This window comes from Salvelinus alpinus, chromosome 14 (assembly GCF_045679555.1).
Source record: "Salvelinus alpinus chromosome 14, SLU_Salpinus.1, whole genome shotgun sequence".
In the NCBI taxonomy this organism is placed as follows: Eukaryota; Metazoa; Chordata; class Actinopteri; order Salmoniformes; family Salmonidae; genus Salvelinus; species Salvelinus alpinus.
The window spans coordinates 54,049,955-54,070,529 of record NC_092099.1 but is presented as its reverse complement, the minus strand read 5'-3'; the positions used below and the strand labels follow the sequence as shown (position 1 = coordinate 54,070,529).

At 43.1% G+C, this 20,575-nt stretch overlaps 1 protein-coding gene across 2 annotated transcripts in view; it reads right to left on the bottom strand.

Moving 5' to 3' along the window:
* LOC139539096 (adenylate cyclase type 5-like) overlaps window positions 1-19,482 on the bottom strand; it is a 154,426-nt gene extending 134,944 nt beyond the window's left edge. For both annotated transcript variants that reach the window (XM_071341848.1, XM_071341849.1), the window contains exon 1: window positions 17,235-19,482. In XM_071341848.1, the coding sequence (XP_071197949.1) occupies window positions 17,235-18,185 (951 nt within the window). In that variant the 5' untranslated portion in view covers window positions 18,186-19,482. The remainder of the gene's footprint in view (window positions 1-17,234) is intronic.
* Between the last annotated feature and the right edge of the window lie 1,093 nt (window positions 19,483-20,575).

Genomic DNA, 20,575 nt, shown 5'->3' with positions numbered 1-20,575 from the left:
ACCTAGTTAACAGTGACAGCCCATCACATTACCCAGGAGTGAGAGATGTACCCTTCTACAGACATGCCCCCCTTTATGAGAGTCACAAGTGAGCATCTGACACTGAAGGAGGCAGGGTAATGCTGCGTTCGTAACCAAGTGGGAAGTAGGAATTTATCACATTCGACAGGAAAAAATCCACTTGAACGGCCCTCAAACTGGTAATTACTAGTGGAACACTCGTCTATCATCCTGAGCACCCACTTCTACCACATGGTGACCTCTAACGTCACCTAATAAGGAACTGGCCTCTATAACAGCAGTTAAATGCAACAACAAAACATTATTTATACAAATCTATTAATGTCGTTTTTGAACTGTATAATTTGCCAATCAGCATTTCTCAACAAGTTCAAATCACATAAATGCATCCAACTGGTATTTGTGACTTCCCAACTGGTAAATTCCCACCTCCTACATGGTTACAAACGCAGCATCAGTGGAAACTTCAGGGGCCCAACATAACAATTAGATCACAACACAAAATGCGAGGAACATTGTGAATGCTGAACATTGTGAATGGAATTACATTTTCCTGCAGTAACAAAACCAAACCGTGACACCAAAACTGCAATACGTACCGAACTGTGGGCTTGGTGAACTTTCACACCCCTAAAAGAGACACAGTGAGCACAGAGCAGCACTCCAGATTTTTTTATTTTTACATTTCACTATATTATTATTAATCGAGAGAGAGAGAGAGAGAGAGATCTAAATTCAAGGCAATGAGTATCAGAAGCCCAGATTACTTTTTATCACAGACTTTGAGATGAAAACGATCTGTCTCTGTCTCTCTCTCTCTCATACACTGCCTCTATCTCTCCCTCTCTTACACTGTCTCTCTCTCGCTCTCTTTCTCGCTCTCTCTTACACTATGTCTCTCTCTCAACTCTCTCTCTCTCTCTTACACTATGTCTCTCTCTCTCTCAACTCTCTCTCTCTCTCTCTCTTACACTATGTCTCTCTCTCTCTCCTCTCTCTTACATATTGTTGCTCTATCTCTCTCTCTCTCCCTCTCTCTTACACTATGTCTCTCTCTCTCTCCCTCTTTGTTCTGCATTGTGCTCTCTCAGCGACCGTGACGGAACAGAACACAAGACAGTCCACTGACTGGATGATAAATCTGATGGCTCAGATAAAATGTCAAAAAAGGTCATTGAGCACCAAGAGGTTTCGGTTTCAAGCAGCGTCCTCACTCCCAAGGTCTACTCAACGAGGAAAATGCATTCAATCACCCGTCTCAAATGGTAATTTGGTCAATCTGACTCGGATCAGATTCAACATTTGTTAGGGAGTCACTTGTCTTGCACCAAAGTTGATTACTAACATCTGCATCTGTTCTTGTACTAATCTTAAAAAATGCTATAAAAATAACTCCACAGAAAAAGTTTAGCCCACAATACAGATGCTGGTTGTTAGGCTGCGTTTACACAGACAGCCTAATTCTGATATATTTCCACTAATTGATCGTTTTACCAATCACATCAGATCTTTTCACAGCTTTACATTTTCAGAGCTTATCTGATTGGTCAAAAGACAAATGAGTGAAAAAAAGATCAGAATTGGGCTGCCTGTGTAAACGCAGCCTAACAACCTACATCTGTTCTGTGGGAGAAGGTGGTTTCTGTGGGGGTGTTTTTATGGCATCTTTTAAGATCAGTACAAATCGAGGTGACAGAGCCAAACAACCCAATTGGAGTATGCCAGGTTCTCCAGAGTTTACTCTTGCAATAACCGAGTCATACTAGGAAAGTACAGGATAGGACGGACTTTAATGTCCTCAAGGGGAAAATTGTCTTAGACACACAGTACTGCTGTATACAAAATAGACACTGTACATTACACACTCAACATAATACATTGCATGTTACACCTGACATACATAATGGGGTGGCAGGTAACCTAGTGGTTAGAGTGTTGGGCCAGTAACCGAAAGGTTGCTGGATAGAATCCCTAAACTGACGAGGTAAAAATCTGTCATTCTGCCCCTGAACAAGGCAGATAACCCACTGTTCCCCAGTAGGCCGTCATTGGAAATAGGAATTTGTTCCTAACTGACTTGCCTAGTTAAATAAAAAATACATATTGCACATTTCCCTTACATCCTGTCGGTGGCGTACTAACACAGCTCAGCTTACTTATTGCGGTTTAGGTATTTGATGGACATGTCAATGAAGAAGTTCTTCACTATGATTATTATTTGGAGAACACTTGTAAATACTAAGAAACACAGTCAGCTAAGCTAAGGGGGGCGTTAACGCTTCTGCTTGTAGTGAACATAAGCTTGTAGAAAAAATGATGGATAACATTTGATTTGGCTGTAAGTATTTCACATAGATCAATTTCCTTTGTGTTTGTGTCGAGCACCAGAGATAGGCTAAAGTTTTGTATAGAGGCAAGACAAACTCAAGTAGACAAACTCACTCAGAATGGCTAGAAATGAATTTGAATATCAGACAGGGCAGAGGATGGTTCATTTTCCTGGCAGGTACCATATAAGGGATAACACGTTTATTTTCCTGGAGAGTGGAGAGGAGAGGAGCTCAGCCTAACACATGCTATTTTCGAAACCACGATTCAGCTTCAATGTCAACACAGTGTGAATGGACAATCACGTCAGGGGCAAACACTAAGGGTTACACAGAGGTCAAGGCTGGGCCAAATGTGTTTTCTATACATTCTATGGCTCTGTGGTACAATACAGTGTGAAGCGATGGAGCAATACAGTTGTTTCCAGCCAACAATGCCTGGGGTGTTGGGGTTACATGACAACCCATATATTGTTACCCAGTACTGTACTGTGTTGAATTGAATCAACACATGATATGACACAGGTGAATCAGTTCCATTGACGACAACATGAATGATGCCCTTGTCTCTCTGGAGTCTCCTTCCTCATTACTCCCTCACTCCTATTGGTGACACTAAAGCATATGTTACCCAAGGATGAGAGCTCTGGTAGAAATGAGAATAAATAAGGTTCTTATTGGGATCTCAACCTAACAGACAGTTTGACTAATCGATTCGAGTTTCAGGAGAGAAAAAAAGCCATTGAAGAACAAAGAAATCTACAGTGAAACCAAAAATCGATGAGGCGTTTGTTATCTTCCATGCTAACTGCCAGATCATCAGGGACAAAGAGAGAAGCTCTGGCCAGTTTCCAGCCACAGGCTTCATTTGTCAGTGTTGCTCGGAGGCTAACCCTAATTTAGCACACAGCGTAGCATCCCTCATGCCAATTCATGCCCCGAAAACCACAATGAGAAGAGGGAGGAGGAATATGAATATCTCTCTCAATATGTTTCTCAAAAGATGTTGCACATTCTCTATGCATATGATATAACTGTTGCTTTGCAGACATACACATCCACACTTTCCCTAACTTGTGTTGCATCCTAAAAGCTTATTGCAGTAATTAAAAACATTTAAATACAGATTGCTTCTAAGTGAGCACTGTGTAAAGTGAGCACTGTGTAAAGTGAGCACTCTATTTAGTCTAAAGAGAAAGAACGTTCAATCAACCGTTCTAGAATGTGGGGAAAAAGAGATTCCTTGTGCATCAAGGAGCAGGAATAGCCCAAGCATGACGTTACTTATCCGTTGTGCTTATTATATTGTGCTTATCATACACACCCACACACATACCTAAAATGCTGATAGCACTGCATGGTAAAACATGCCAACTGGCCTTAACCAACGGCAGAAAAGTTTAATTAAGTGGTGTAGCCAAGAGGTAATCCAGAAATCCACACAAAAAGGCTCATAAGAGTGGAACATTTCCAACAGGTTTAATGGTCCAGCAGCCCGTGTCTTTTGTAAATTACAGCCAATTACAAATATGGAGAAAGTATTGTACTATTTTTTTCATAAAAGAGCAAGTCAACAATCGTGAAGAAACCACTGTCCAATACAAGCTACAATTAGGTATCTGTCAAATGCAATAGTTTCATATGAGTTAAGAATAATACAATACTACACTGTGATTTTTTTAATGGAAAATGTCCTTTGCTAAATGTTCTACCTAGCTGTGACTTCTGATATGACTCAGAAACAAGACGTATGTGGCAGGGACTCCAGACAATCATGGATTATAAAGGGAAAAGCAGCCAAAAGCAGCTTGCTCCCAGACAAGCTAAACACCATCTAAACACCATCTTCGCCCGCTTCGAGGAAAACATAGTGACTGTGAGCTCTCGTTCTCCAAAATGAACCTGCAGTAGAGCATGCTGGGAAAAAAGTTAATTTGTTACCATAACTTTAAAAAATAGAGTTGGTGTGACTTCTCCATGGCCGACGTGAGTAAGACATTTAAGCATGTTAACCCTTGCAGAGCTGCCGGCCCAGACAGCATCCCTAGCCGCGTTCTCAGACCATGTGCAGACCAGCTGGCTGGAGTGTTTACGGACATATTCATTCTCTCCCTATCCCAGTCTGCTTCAAGATGTCCACCATTGTTCCTGTACCTAAAAAAGCGAAGGTAACTTAACTAAATTACTATTGCCCCGTAGCACTCACTTCTGTCATCATGAAGTGCTTTGAGAGGCTAGTTAAGTATCATATCACCTTCACTTTACCCAATACTCTATAATACTCTATGACGCCATCGATTGCGTCATCATGCTGTTCATTGACTACAGCTCAGTCTTCAACACCATAGTGCCCTCCAAGCTCATCACTAAGCTCAGGGCCCTGGGTCTGAACCCCGCCCCGTTCAACTGGGTCCTGGTGGTGAAGTTAGGCAACAACACCTCCGCTATGCTGATCCTCAACACGGGTACCTCACAAGGGTACAGGCTCAGCCCTCTCCTGTACTCCCTATTCACCCATGACTGCATGGCCACGCAGGTCTCCAGCCCAATCATCAAGTTTGCAGATGACACAACAGTGGTAGGCCTGATTACCAACAATGACGAGACAGCCTACAGGGAGGAGGTGGGAGCCCTGGCAGAGTGGTGGCAGGAAAATAACCTCAACATCAACAAAACGAAGGAGATATTCATGGACTTCAGGAGATCCACATGGATGGGGCCGCATTGGAGATCGTCAAAAGCTTCCAAGATCCTCGGCGTGCACATGACTGACAACCTGAAATAGTCCGTCCACACAGACAGTGTGGTGAAGAAGGCGTAACATTGCCTCTGAATCTTCAGGAGGCTGAAGAAATTTGTCTTGGCCCCGAAAACCCTCACAAACTTCTACAGATGCACCATTAAGAGCATCCTGTCTGGCTGTATCACCGCCTGGTACGGCAACTGCACCGTCCGCAACTGCAGGGCCCTCCAGAGGGTGGTGCGGTCAGCCCAAAGAATCACCGGGGGCACACTTCCTGCCCTCCAGTACATCAACAGCATCCCTCGGTGTGACAGGAAGGCCAAGAAGATAATCAAGAACCTCAGCCACCCAAGCCACAGCCTGTTTACCCCACTACCACCTAGAAGGTGGAGACAGTACAGGTGCATCAAAGCTGGGATTTCCAGGCCACAAGACTGTTACATAGTCACCACCAGCCAGCCTCCGCCCAGTACCCTGCCCTGAACTTTAGTCACTGATACTAGCTGACTACCCTTTGCCCTCAGAACTGCCTCAATTCGTCAGGGCATGGACTCTTCATGGTGTCAAAATCATTCCACAGGGATGCTCCCCATTTTGACTCCAATGCTTCCCACAGTTGTGTCAAGTTGGCTGGATGTCCTTTAGGTGGTGATACAAATGGGAAACTGAAAAACCAAGCAGCATTGCAGTTCTTGACAAAAAACGGTACGCCTGGCACCTACTACCATATCCTGTTCAAAGGCACTTCAATCTTTTATCTTGCCCATTCACCCTCTGAATGGCACACACACACAATCCATGTCTCAATTGTCTCATGGCTTAAAAATCCTTCTTTAACCTGTCTCCTCCCCTTCATCTACACTGATTGAAGTGGATTTAACAAGTGACATCAATAAGGGATAATAGCTTTCACCTGGATTAGCCTGATCAGTCTATATCATGGAAAGAGCAGGTGTTCATAATGTTTTGTGCACTCTGTGTATATTTATATTCCGGACTCTGACATTGCTCATTCTAATATTTGTATATTTCTTAATTCCTTTCTTTTTATTTGGTGGATTTGCCTGTATTGTTTTGTATTGTTAGGTATTACTGCACTGTTGGAGCTAGGAACATAAGCATTTCGCTACACCCGCAATATAATAAGGAAAATATGTGGACACGACAAATACAATTTGATTTGATTTCATAATACTATTTTATACAATCGGAGCTGGTTTGCTGGACACAGATTAAGTCTAAAAATAAAATGCTCTAATCTGTGTTCGGTACACCGACCATTTGAGTTCTAATCTTGAACTTTTGAACTTTGCTTTTGTATGTTTATCTCCCATTCCCCCCATAACATAGAGCAGGGGAACTTAAGTATTATTTATGAAGGTCAGGTCACACAAATGTCCTAAATGACAAAGGTCCGGATGGATATTCTCATTTATCGGCGTAGTATCAAATCCCCACCTCCCAACCCGTGCTACGTATAAATGTCAAAACTGTTCACACCCCTCTTGTTGGCGGAGAGAAAATGTTGCGGTTTTAAAGCAAATTTCCTTGAATTTTACACAATTTCTACATGTCTATATGTACAGTACCAGTCCAGGGTTTTGTAGAATAGTGAAGAATAATATTTAAAAACTATGAAATAACATATTTGGAATCATGTAGTAACCAAAAAAGTGTTAAACAAATCTAAATATGTTTTAAATTTGAGTTTCTTCAAAGTAGCCAAGTGTGTGCCTTGTTAATTTATTTTCTTCTTAATGCGTTTGAGCCAATCAGTTGTGTTGTGACATGGTAGGGGTAGTATACAGAAGAAAGCCCTATTTGGTAAAAGACCAAGTCCATTTATGGCAAGAACAGCTCAAATAAGCAAATAGAAACGACAGTTCATCATTACTTTAAGACATGAAGGTCAGTCAACCCGGAAAATGTCAAGAACTTTGAAAGTTTATTCAAGTGCAGTTGCAAAAACCATCAAGCGCAATGATGAAACTGGCTCTCATGAGCACCGCCACAGGAAAGGAAGTCCCATAGTTACCTCTGCTGCAGAGGATAAGTTCATTAGAGTTACCAGCCTCAGAAATCGGCAATTAACTGCACCTCAGATTGCAGCCCAAATAAATGCTTTACAGAGTTCAAGCAACAGACTCATCTCAACATCAATTGTTCAGAGGAGACTGCGTGAATCAGGCCTTCATGGTTGAATTGCTGCAAAGAAACCAATACTAAATGACACCAATAAGAAGAGACTTACTTGTGCCAAGAAACACGAGCAATAGACATTAGACCGGTGGAAATATGTCCTTTAGTCTGATGAGTCTAAATGTGAGATTTTTGGTTCCAATCGCCGTGTCTTTGTGAGACGCAGAGTAGGTGAACGGATGATCTCCGTATGTGTGGCTCCCACCATGAAGCATGGAGGAGGAGATGTGATAGTATGGCTGTGATTTGCAGATGACATTGTCTGTGATTTATTAAGAATTCAAGGCACACTTAACCAGCATGGCTACCAAAGCATTCTGCAGCGATACGCCATCCCATTTGGTTTGTGCTTAGTAGGACTATCATTTGTTTTTCAACAGGACAATGACCCAAAACAGGCTGTGTAAGGGCTATTTGACCAGAAGGAGAGTGATGGAGTGCTGCATCAGATGACCTGGCCTCCACAATCACCCGACCTCAACCCAATTGATATGGTTTGGGATGAGTTGGACCGCAGAGTGAAGGAAAAGCAGCCAACAAGTGCTCAGCATATGTGGGAACACCGTCAAGACTGTTAGAAAAGCATTCCAGGTGACTACCTCATGAAGCTGGTTGAGAGAATGGCAAGAGTGTGCAAACCTGTCATCAAGGCAAAGGTTGGCTACTTTGAAGAATCTAACATCTAAAATATCTTTCGATTTGTTTAGCACTTTTTTCCATCAATTCGCAAGTGGCTGAATCGCACCGGAGAAATCATCCGAGGGAGGGAAAACAGCGCCCCTCTGTCTCAGTATGTGTAGCCCATGTATTTGATGCTGTCTGGAACAAAAGAGTATGAGGGAACACAACCAAGGAACAGACAGATATACAGGGGGTAATCAACAAAGTGAAGGAGTCCAGGTGAGTCCAATGAGCGCAGCTGCGTGTAGCCTGGCAGCCTCGAGCACCAGGGAGGAGGAGCGGGAGCGGGAGCAGACGTGACAGTACCCCCCCCCCCCCCCCCCCCCAGGGGGTGTCTGGGCGAACCGGCCGAGACATGAGCGCTGGGCAAGCCGGTTGGGGCGTGGAAGTCCGATGAACCGGCAGAGGCATGGGAGCCTGGCGAACCGGCTGAGGCGTAGGAGCCTGGAAATCCAGTCGAGGCGTGAAAGCCTGAAGATCCCGCTGCGGCGTAGAAACCCAATGGGCCGGCTGAAGCATGACATGGGATGGGAACCTGCCGAGCCAACCGAGGCAAGGAAACCTCTCGAGCCAGCTAGGGCGTGGAAGCCCGACGAGCTGGCTTAGGCATCCCCGGTTCCATCGGTGGCGGCCCCCGAGTCCGACGTCACTCACAAAACAAAAAGAACTCCCCGATGCTTCTTGTAGTGGTGTACGCATTCTGTCACATATTGTCACGGGAGCGGCGCAGGAGATGAGAAGCAGGTACGGGGAGTGAAGGTTTATTAGCTGACGGATATGAAACGGAACAGGAACAGCGTCTGGACAGGAACACATAACAAACACAATACGGAACAATGCTGACACAGGGAACACAACCAAGGAACAGACAGATATACAGAGGGTAATCAACAAAGTGAAGGAGTCCAGGTGAGTCCAATGAGCGCAGCTGCGTGTAATGTTGGTAACAGGAGTGTATGATGACGGGTAGCCTGGTGCCTTCGAGCGCCAGGGAGGAGGAGCGGGAGCAGGCATGACACATTTGGCCTCACTTGATAAAAAAAATATTAAAAAATTAGCCAATCAGTGTTGAGCTGAGCTCAACTGTCGGTTGTCCTGTCGCAGCAAAACGTCCCCCAAGGGAGGCCAGTTTGTATTTGGCTTCACACCAATCAAATCACATCCTAAGCAAAACCTCATCACTGACAGACAAATGTGTCTGTTTCTGGTCTGCTTGTGTTGATGTCCTGCAGTAGCTAGCTTGCTAAATTAGCCCTTTCCTAAGCCATGGATGGAGATGTGGATTTGGACTTGTGGTTTTTACTTAATTCTGTGTACAGGCCAATGATTATGACGCCGATTCTGATCTGACCATAAATTAATATACTGTGCCACTGGCCTGAGACGATTGAAGTCCAATATGTAGCCTAGTAGGCTCAAGTTAACTAGCTAGCTAATTTAGCTGCTTAATTGTTTGAGAGGCTCAATTAAATATGTTGCAGAACTGCTGTATTTGAAGCACCACTTCCTTCTGTTTCCTTGATGTTGCTACGGCAGTCAAGTTGTTTTTATCATCCCTCTAACTGTTGCTTCTATGGAGAGATCATTTTCTAAACTAAAATTCATAAAGAACTGCCTAAGAAGCATTGGACTCTGTGTCTGATATGCACTTTTGAACACCGGAGTAAACTCCACTCATTGCACTTGCGCCGTCGTAGCTTTGATCACAGCACTTGTTCACCGATATCCCCTTATACGTTCAATCAGTTAAATATTTTTATTTTTCAAGGCCTGAGGCACTTTTTCAGTCACAGTCCTGAATCCCAAGAAACAAACACTTAGCTTCCTAGTACATATGGAAATAAAAAAGGCTTAGGAAATACTTTTTGGAGGGTTACTGTCAAAATAAGTTATTACATTTTAGAAAACAAGCATCGATGACAAGCGCATGGGCCCTCACAGCTCGTGCCCCCCCCCCCCCCCCCCCACACACACAAGTGGATCTACAGGGGTGTCCCGTACGCCAGTGAAGGTACTCATAAGCAATCATTTCTGGTGAAAAAACATGGATATAGCATTTTGGAAATAAACTCTTCATATATAGTATTTATAAAAAAAATTGTCAGGGACCCACGGTCCGCCAGTTGAGTGTTGGGGCCATAAAAATCACACCAGGCTTTGACACGGATTGACATCAAGCTGTTTAAAAAGGGGAGTTGTGCTGATAACGTTTACACTGAAATAGCCAACCGAAGCCATTTCCACTTAGACAAGGGCTGGGGCACAGGCCATGGACAGAGCACTGTTCATAGAAATTGATTCCCTATAGAATTCCATACGGAAGGATTCCATTTCTATGGCACTATTCACTCTCCTGACTAACAACAGAGCAACCGAGAGGTTGATGAGGAGGAGGTTTGTGTGGGAGAGGAGAGAGAGACACGAAGTGACTCGGGTGAGAAAGGAAAGCAGTGAGGTGGATGCAATAAGAAGGGACTGGTGGGGGAGGGATAAAGGGAGGAATGAAGGGAGGGAGGATAGTGCTGAAATGTCGGTTATTTCTCATTTTTTAAACAACTAATTGACCAATGTGGATCAAATATTTTGATTCCATTTCTTTCTTTCTTTTTGTGAGCTCAATGCCCACATTGTGCATTTCTCTACAGATAAATTAGATCAAGCCCATCAAGAGTTCTTTTAACTTGTTTTGTACAGTAGAGGGCACTATATGCTGGGGTCATGGGTCACTGGTCACATGTATATAGGTAGCACAGGTGACCAGGAAGGGTTAGCAAAGGTGACCAGGAAGGGTTAGCACAGATGACCAGGAAGGGTTAGCACAGATGACCAGGAAGGGTTAGCACAGGTGACCAGGAAGGGTTAGCACAGATGACCAGGAAGGGTTAGCACAGATGACCCGGAAGGGTTAGCACAGATGACCAGCAAGGGTTAGCACAGATGACCAGCAAGGTTTAGCACAGATGACCAGCAAGGGTTAACACAGATGACCAGGAAGGGTTAGCACAGATGACCAGGAAGGGTTAGCACAGATGACCAGCAAGGGTTAGCACAGATGACCAGGTAGGGTTAGCACAGATGACCAGGAAGGGTTAGCACAGATGACCAGGAAGGGTTAGCACAGATGAGAGGAGAGGGCATACAGTTCTTACCTTATCACAGCTTATAGAATCCATCTCCCTTCACCTTTTGTATAGGAATATGTGCATTGGCGCTATTTATATTTTATATGCGCAATAACTGGGAACTTCACCCGAAAAGAGTAACGTTTGGAAAGCTGATTCTTGTTAACGCATTATGGACGGCTCTCCTGTGCCAGTGGCTTTTCATAGGCAATCACCACTACACGTAGTAATGAACTACAATGACCATAATCCATTGCGCGATCGAGAGGGATCAAGAGCATTTGCTTTGTGAGGTATCTCTACCTGAAAATACATGATCTAAGTGATTGATAGTTGGTATTCAGCAGTCATAAAAGTATGCCTTATTTACTTTGAAGAACTAAAATAGTGATTTTGTCAGACAGAATAGGCAGCAGCTCTATAGAGATGAGATGATGACTTGGAATGAAATAATAAAGTCATCAAATAAAACAAATGTAATACACACAACAACTGACATATTTGATTAAAGTAAATGATGGTTAATACTGTAAGAAATAAGCAGTAATGGGCAGTCACTACCATCATGGGACTTGTATTAATTGTTTAATTCTGTGTTATTACAGCGTTCAACCCACATAATGCAAAGTGCTTTGAATGTTTAAAAAAATAATCAAAACCGAAATAGAAAACTGTGATTATTTTTTAATAATCGAACCGAAACCAAACCGACCTCAAAAAGCACTATTCACTCAGCACTAGTAGGGCGAGATGGGATGGGATGGAGGGAGGAGAGGAGGGAGGGACTGGCGGGGTAGGGTAGGGAAGGAGGGATGGGATAGAGGGAGGAGAGAGGGAGGAGAGGTGCTGCTCAGCTGCTGTGATTATCACAAAAAGGTCTCCCTGTCCAACAGTTTCTCAAAGCAGTATACCTGGGTCTCTTTCTGTTGTTATTATCCTCTCTTTCTTGTATTTATGAATTGTTTTTATCTAGCAGGTGTGGACTGGGCCATGGTGCCTCCCTCTGTAATGATTAGGCTTAATCAAGTCCATGTTGTTCACAGTGGAACGTCAATAAAGGGGGTAAATAAAGTGATCAATAACATGTAAACCAGAGGGCAACATTTGGACAGAGCTACAGCCTCTGCTTTGTGTCTTTGGCCAGAGAGAATTCTGAAGAGTAGAGGAATAGAAATGCAATGGCAAAGGGGTAGCTAAGAGATCATAAGAGATCCTGTTGCATGTGATATTGACTGGATCAACTGTTCTACACCTAAAACCTCTGTAATAACAACTAACATGATACTAGAAGATAAAAGAAGGAGGTAGGAGGGGAGGTTAGGTTAGGGTAAAGTAAATCAAATAACACTGAGGCCAGCTGTTTCTCAATTATCTCCAATTTGAGCCTACATCTGTAGGCTTTGTCCCAAATGGCACGCTATTAGCTATGAAGTTCACAAAAGTGCACTAAATAAGGAATAGGGTTCCATTTGGGATGCCAGTGTACACTCAGCGGCGGGAGGGAGGGTGAAGAGATGAAAAGACAGAGGTCTTCTTGCAGGGAAGATCTCTCTAAGAGGTTCTGGATGGTGTTGTGTTGTGATAAAGGGCTTATGTTGCTAAGATACTGGAAGCAGTGTGCATGCAGGATCTACGGGGGGGGTCACAGCCAAAGTGGTTTCTGAGAGGTGATGGGGATGATGACGTTTGGTCCTCAAGATCAACTCCAAACGCATGGGAAATACACCTATCTACTGGGCTAACTTTTGACCCTAACCATTTTTAACCCTAACCCTTTTTGACCCTAACCCTTTTTGACCCTAACCCCTTTTGACCCTAACCCCTTTTGACCCTAACCCCTTTTGACCCTAACCCCTTTTAACCCTAACCCTTTTTGACCCTAACCCTTTTTGACCCTAACCCCTTTTGACCCTAACCCCTTTTTAACCCTAACCCCTTTTGACCCTAACCCCTTCTGACCATAACCCTTTTTGACCCTAACCCTTTTTGACCCTAACCCCTTTTGACCCTAACGCTTTTTGACCCGAACCCCTTTTGACCCTAACCCCTTTTGACCCTAACGCTTTTTGACCCTAACCCCTTCTGACCATAACCCCTTTTGACTTTTCCACAAAATGTGACTTCCCTTTTTACTTGTACACACCTCATTGTACATGTGGTCACGGGAATCAACCAAAAACCAAACTGTTCTGATAGAATACACCTGGACATGGACAGACACAAGAGGGAGATTGGGGCTGCCAGATTGCTTAAGTATACTGTATAGTATACACTGAGAGTACAAACCATTAAGAACACCTGTTCTTTCCATGACATGGACTGACCAGGTGAATCCAGCTGAAAGCTATGATTCCTGATTGATGTCACTTCTTAAATCCACTTTTATCAATGTAGATGAAGGGGAGGAGACAGGTAAAAAACAATGTAAGCCTTGAGAAACTTGAGACATGGATTGTGTACAGTATGTGTGCCAAAATATTTAAGTGCCTTTGAACGGTCTAGCGCCAGGTGATTCAGAGCCTCAGTCCCCGGACCACTTTCAGCGAGGGCTCGTTCTAGAGTGCACATACTCCAGTACTCAGGAGGTGGTTAAATGGTTCCATGGGGGTTGAATCTCAGAGGCAAATTAATAGCAGATCTGTCGGGGGAGATTCACGTTACGGCACAGGGGAATTCAATTACAGTGGCTACAAACCTGGTTACAGCTGGAGGGGAGCCAGGAGAGACTTGAGCCCGCTCACCTACACAGTCAAATCGGCAGAATGAATTCAACTACCATGGAGTCAAATGCAACACTATTTGACCCCCATTTTGTGTTAAAACAACTCTGGTCATGGTGTTGATGTTTTGGAGGTAATTAAAATTATATATTTGTTGTTTTTAATTAACTACCTGAACATTTTACACTTTTCTGTGTTGTTTTGAATTAACAATCAACTACAGCAGAGTACACTTACCTTTCAATTGACTTCCTTTGAGTTATAAAGGTGTAAAGCTTTATTTGAATATTTCTTAATGTGTCACATTATGGTGGTTTGCAGTGTGATATTCAATCTCTTTTGGAAGCCAATGAAATGGAAGATGACCAGAGCTTTTACGTCTCTCAAAACTTGCATTTAGAATGCCTGACAGAGTAGGGGAGGAAATCCAGCACATGAAGACTACCTACACCATGTAAACTGGAACAACTATCTCACTAACAGTTGCTATATATCCAACCACATACAGATTGGATTAGTATAAAAAAATATATATTTCTTATATTTGTGTAGCATAAGATCCCTGTCCGAATACCCATACTAGATAGAATGTGAAAAATGAATGTTTTATAGTACTTGAAATTTTGAAAATAGTGCTAAAAATGTGTCATCTAATGCGCGATTGCGTTGACTCTAGCCATTCGTTCATTTTGGAACAGCATGTCAATTTATCTGATTAGCACTAGAACCACGTTTTTCTCCATCCACATTGACTTAAAACGAAGGGAGCAGAGAAGAAGAGGAGTGAGCTGGCTAACTGCCACACAGCCCTGGCTGGTTCATTCTGTGCTGTGTGTCACCTGACTGGACGTCCCCCCTCTGAAGGCCCCTCTCCAGCCAGGCGAGGCAGGGACAGTGGCACTGTCTGCCAGAGACAAGCCAGGTGATATGGAAGGTACTGCAGGTGTAAACTCCCTAGGGCTTGGGAGGAGCAGGGCAGTCTCCTCCTTCCTTAAAATATAGAAACTCCTGTCAAACCAGGAATTAACCCTTCATAGATGGATAGAAGAGAAGGTCAACACTATATTGAAGCATGTCAAACTATTGTCGATGTAGCCATTTTATCAAGGTGAAAAGGCTAAAAGTCATATTCATGGTGATTTTAGCCAATTAGCATCCAGTATCTAAACTACCAGGTTTATAAATGTTTTTCTGGTATTGTCAACTTTTAGACAGTTCAAGGTACCTCACTGTTAAGGAAGAAGCGGGTCATCCCTGCAGGCATCTGGAGTACAGTGCACATACACAAAATACAAAGCCACCATCTCAAGACAAGACTCAGCCAGCATGGTTATTTTGTGCCTTGGGCTAATTCATGTGACCACTCTTGATACAAGCATCATCTGGGGAGCTTACATAAACATACAGCTCAACAGTGGAGAGCTGGGACCTATATAAACAGGGGGAGTTCTGATATAGTAAAAACAACAGGATCGTGAGGAAAGAGAAACAAATACAGCAGTCTGTTCCCACACTTAGATATAAGGGTCACATGTCTGTATCACAAACTCTCTGACTGATATAATCAAAAGACAAAGAAAGTGGATAAGACTGATCTAGAATGCTGTATTGGAACACAACACACAACTGACCCATTGTAGCCTATGGGAAAGAGGTGGTATTGTGTGGAGTCTTGATTTTAAGTTTGAGTAATCTTTTTCACTTGCTCAATAATTAATTTACAAGGCCTTAAATTTCAATAGGGGACTGATGAACTCTTTCCATTACCCAGGTTTGTAAAAACAGCAGTTCTTTGGAAGAGCACATCTTTATATGTAGTAGAGAGAGAGAGAGAGAGAGAGAGTGTAAGAGAGAGAGAGAGTGTAAGAGAGAGAGAGACCCCCAAAGACCCAAAACGCATCCTATTCCCTAGTGCACTACTTTTAACCAGAGTCCTATATGTCCAGGTTAAATGTGGTGCACTATATAGGGGATACTGCCATTTGGGATGCACCCTTAGTCTCCTGAATTGTTTTTGGAATATTCTACAGAGCACATAGACATGATCTGGTGAGGCTCGCAAACACAAGTTCCTTCTGACATAGAACTTGATACTAAAAATGTCTTATCTCTTACAAACATCCTAAGTAATTTAAGTGGCCGAACCAAACATTTCCCCTCCCTCAGACACAATCTATAAAGGCCTAGTTTATTGTAAAGCAATTCACATTTCAATAGGACAGACGCAATGATACAAAGGGCCCCCAAGTGGCACAGCGGTCTAAGGCACTGCATTTCAGTGCCAAAGGCGTCACTACAGACCCTGGTTTGATTGCAGGCTGTATCACAATCGGCCGTGATTGGGAGTCCAATAGGGCGGCGCACAATTGGCCCAGTGTCATCCGGGTTAGGGTTTGGCCATCATTGTAAATAACAATTTGTTCTTAACTGACTTGTCTAGTTAAATAAGGTAAAATAACAAATAAAAATGATTTAATATACCATCAAAACGCCAAATGATCAATAGTAAGCCGAATAATAAGAGGGGAATGAGAGATGACATGCATGGAGTTTTACAAATCAAGAGCTCTAAGCTCTGATGGTCAAAGTTTTTAAAATGAACAAAATAGAGCCGTGGGCTTCAACATTTTATTAGGAACATAATACAACACAATGAAACCAAAACAGCACATAACTGTTGTTTCTCTACAGGCATATCCTTCGCAAAATCTCAATAACAAAATAACCCCATGTTCCATCCCAATTCTTCTGAAGTCTACAAACCCTAAACAGTAAACACTGTAACTTCAGGAGGATGCTCATCTGTGGCAGCACTATCATCTCCATTCTGCCTCATAATTCTAGAACTTCTTCTAGAACTGTTATTTTTATTTTATTTTTTTCCTAAATTCTTAAAACTTTCGTTTTACCCAGTGCGCTCTGATTGGCTTCGTATACGTGTTTTTTTCGCTATCTAATATTAAATGGATGCTTTTGCTAATGGTCTTCTCCATGATAACAACTAGGGAACTGAGCAATGGTCAATCGAGACCGTTTCCGTAGCAACAAGCATCAGCAGCACCTCAAGACAAATGCAGCATCATTATAAGTCACTGTCTATTAACCAGTGAAAAGCGTTGAATGTGGGAAACATTAGTTCTAGCAATAATGAGAGACATTGCATTCCTGTATTTCCTAATGAGTATTCGGTCAATTATGAGAAATTGAATTATTTGCAATAAAATAGGCCTTTGACTCAGCAATTATGCTCCAACCTGGCGTAATAACATTGCCACTTGGTGGAAGGCACCCCCCAAAATCCATCTTTAAACTAAAAATATTTGGTAGACTATTCCATGCGTAAAGTTACTTTCACATGTATCAATTTATTCATGAGTAATAAATGCGTCGCCTAATAAGAAGTTTATAAAACAGGACTTACCTGCTTCCATACAAAGGCATCCTTTTCGTTTAACTTCCAAGACCCGACCACATGGATGGCAGACAGTATAACTCCAGTGATAACAGCAGCCCGCATCCGAACCGGGAGCAGCGTGTAAATGACATGGATAAAAAACACTGTCCACCAAATTCCCTCAGAGGCACTTTGCGGATGTACGAGGAGGACCCCAATCACTTGTAATACCAGCACGACTAGAATGACCACATAGCAGACTATCCACATGTGGTCCTGATGAAACCCGTTCCGATTGCACACCACCATCAAGATGAGGATAAGTAAGGTGGCCAAAGAAAAGACCACAACGTAAGCTATCCGGCATCCTCCCCCCGCGCAATGGAATGTCAGCATAACCGCGCACAGGAGCACCAAAACGGCCATGAGCATGGTCAAACTGCTCTGGTTGAGCCGGAAAAAGTAACGCTGGTAAAGCCTCTCCAACTTCTCCGATTGGAATTTCTTGGATCTGAAAATCTGCATCGCGCTGCTGCAGCACGCGACCATGGAAAAGTGTACTTCAGACATGAGTTCCTCCTCCTCGGGTTTGGTGCCCTTCACTCTACGGTCCTCCAAGCCCAACTCCACAGACTTGGGTCTCACTTCCCCGGCTCCATCTGCGTGTTTAGGGGACGATCGGTTGTTGTTACGGCTCTCCTCTCCAGTGCCATGCTCTTGCCACGCAGATCTAGACCTAAAACTGACCCTGCTAACCATTGTCGTGGCTCGTCCTGGTCTGGGCTGTCGGTCGGGATCATCATCTCCTTCAGTCCATCTGCTGTTCGAACGGGCGAGCTTTTTGCTCGGAGATCTAGCCGAGTATGGGCATCCGTTGGCAATAGACTCAGACTCGCCCCAAGCTGATCTCAGTTCAGTCCCTCCCCTCAGCCCAGGCGCACCGATTCCGGGCGGGCTAACACTGTTAGATCGGGACATGATATTTCTCAGATAAAAAATAATAGAAAAAGCAACGCACAGGACCACACACGTGCCTGCTCAAAGTTTCTTATGAAAGCCAACTCGACCCTAACCTTTTTAAGAATTAGGCTATTGTTCTTATTACAATTTTGTTACATTTGTTACATTGTTACAATGTTTTCTTCAGCGGCAGGTCTATGAAACGCCTGGTAAATCAGTGACGAGTTAATTCTAGAGGTAAGGTAACAATCAGAGGACGTTAAAGTAAATTAAATGTGTCCAGTTAAAAGTCCACTATGGTAGAACAAATGTGTGTCCAGGATACTTTTGAAAATGTGATGCATAGGCCTATTCATGACTTGGGATACATTTGGCAGCAGATGGTAAAATGCTCTGAAAATCACTTAAAATCAATGAAATAGGAAGAAAAGTCACCTGGGAGATATACGATAACAACAAACGCAACTCTGGTGGATAATATATTTCCAGGAGAAGTTCGTTTTAATTAATTATAATCCAAACATGAAGCTCTGTATGCAGAAATGTTGCCGAATGTTGTTATATAGGCCATGGAATAAAAACGTTACACAACTCCAATAGTTGGCCATACAAACATCTATTACGTTGCGAATATGTTGCCCAAACACTTTATTTTAAAAAATTATGAAAATAAAAAATGTGATGTTGTGGGGGACACTCCCATATTGACGTCTAGGCTACATTAGTTGAGCGTCTCATCCAGTGCTAGAAGTCGTACACCTGTGCATCTCATTGCAGCCTTGTCGATGCTTGGATGCTTACATCCTTACAATTAATATGAAAATGTATCCACTCACTACTGTACATCGCTCTGGATAAGAGCATCTGCAAAATTACTCAAATGCAAATTAAATGTAAATTACGAAACCGTCACAGCACGACCCTCGCGCGCTTTCATTGCCGAGCGGAGGAGAGGAAGACTCCGCGATTCCACACACCCAAAAGCCCACACACCCACATCCAAAAAACGGTTCTCATCGGTATTAGCCTATGACTGCATAGTATGACAAACTGCTAAATCCCTGAAGACTCAATCCAGTTTGATCCATGCGATTCATGCAGCACACATCACCAAACGACACCGCAGCATTTGGTCCTAGTTCCGTCCCCTATTTGGATTCCTGCAACGTCGAACGTAAAGTATTCAGACCGATTGACCGGAATTTTAAAAAATTCTGCGCGCAATCCCTGCAGGGTATGATATGGAGTCATGCATTGTGGTTGTAGGCGATCAATCAGGCAGGCATCATCGGTTTACTGCTCGTTGTTGTTGGGTTGCCATTCAACCAAATCTGATTCCGAAAGTCGGCCTTTTGCTCATTCCCATTGGATATGCAAGAGTATGACTTTCACTTTGAAGCTTTTCATTGGCTTTCGACCGTGTCACTTGGAGACGCGACTCCTGCGCGGTCTCCTGCGTTTGGATAAATCGGCTGGTCTGTGATCACAACTGGACCTCGAGCGAAAGCAAATGAAACCCCCGAAGTGCTGCTGGACCCCTATGTAGCTTATTTGGTGGGGCATATTGATAAGCAAATAGAAGACACTTTTGCTGTGACCTGTGCAGCAGACCTAATTGATTTTGGGTGTGACTTCTGCCACCCTGGAAACCAAGGGTCATTTTCCTTTTATGGTCTCTAGACCAAAGCCTGGAGGAGACTGCTATAAATTTCAGTTGACAGCCCTGTACCTTGCAAGTCAATGTCATTCTTGAGTCAAATGGCCAAGGTATTTGTTGAGTTAGTGAGATATAGACAAGTTGAGCAGTATGGTGGGGCGAAATCTTTATTCTAATAACTTTCCAAACTTGTTCTCTCTCAGTTATCATTTCAACTCATAATATAGTCCATGATAGTAATGATATGAACATAGGGTTACATAGGTTTAGGTTAAGAATTAGTAAGAAGTCATTGGACACACAGCCAGTGTCATTACGATTTACGATACAAATACCACATCTAAAACGAGCATGTTCTTAGGACGTGCTGCGTGCAACACGATATAGATAGTAGACACAGTAGCATATTGTCTCTCCTGGTTGTAATTCATGCAATCGGTTTATCAGGTGACCAAAGAAAAAAACACGGAATATATAAAATGGTGACTTGGTGTGGTTGGGATCTTAGCTTCCTGTTTTTTTTTTATGGCCATATAAGGAGTTATACATGTGACAGAGTCACAGAGAGCTCCTCTCAGCATTAAACAACCCTTCACCAAGCGGTCATATGACAAACATGCCGTTAAAATTGCGGAATTTAGATCGACATGTGGTTTCAAGAGGCTAACCTCTTGAAAGGCGGATAGTGTATATGTTTCACTTTCCAGGGACAGGACATTCTGGAAACAAGCATAATAGGATCACTGAAACT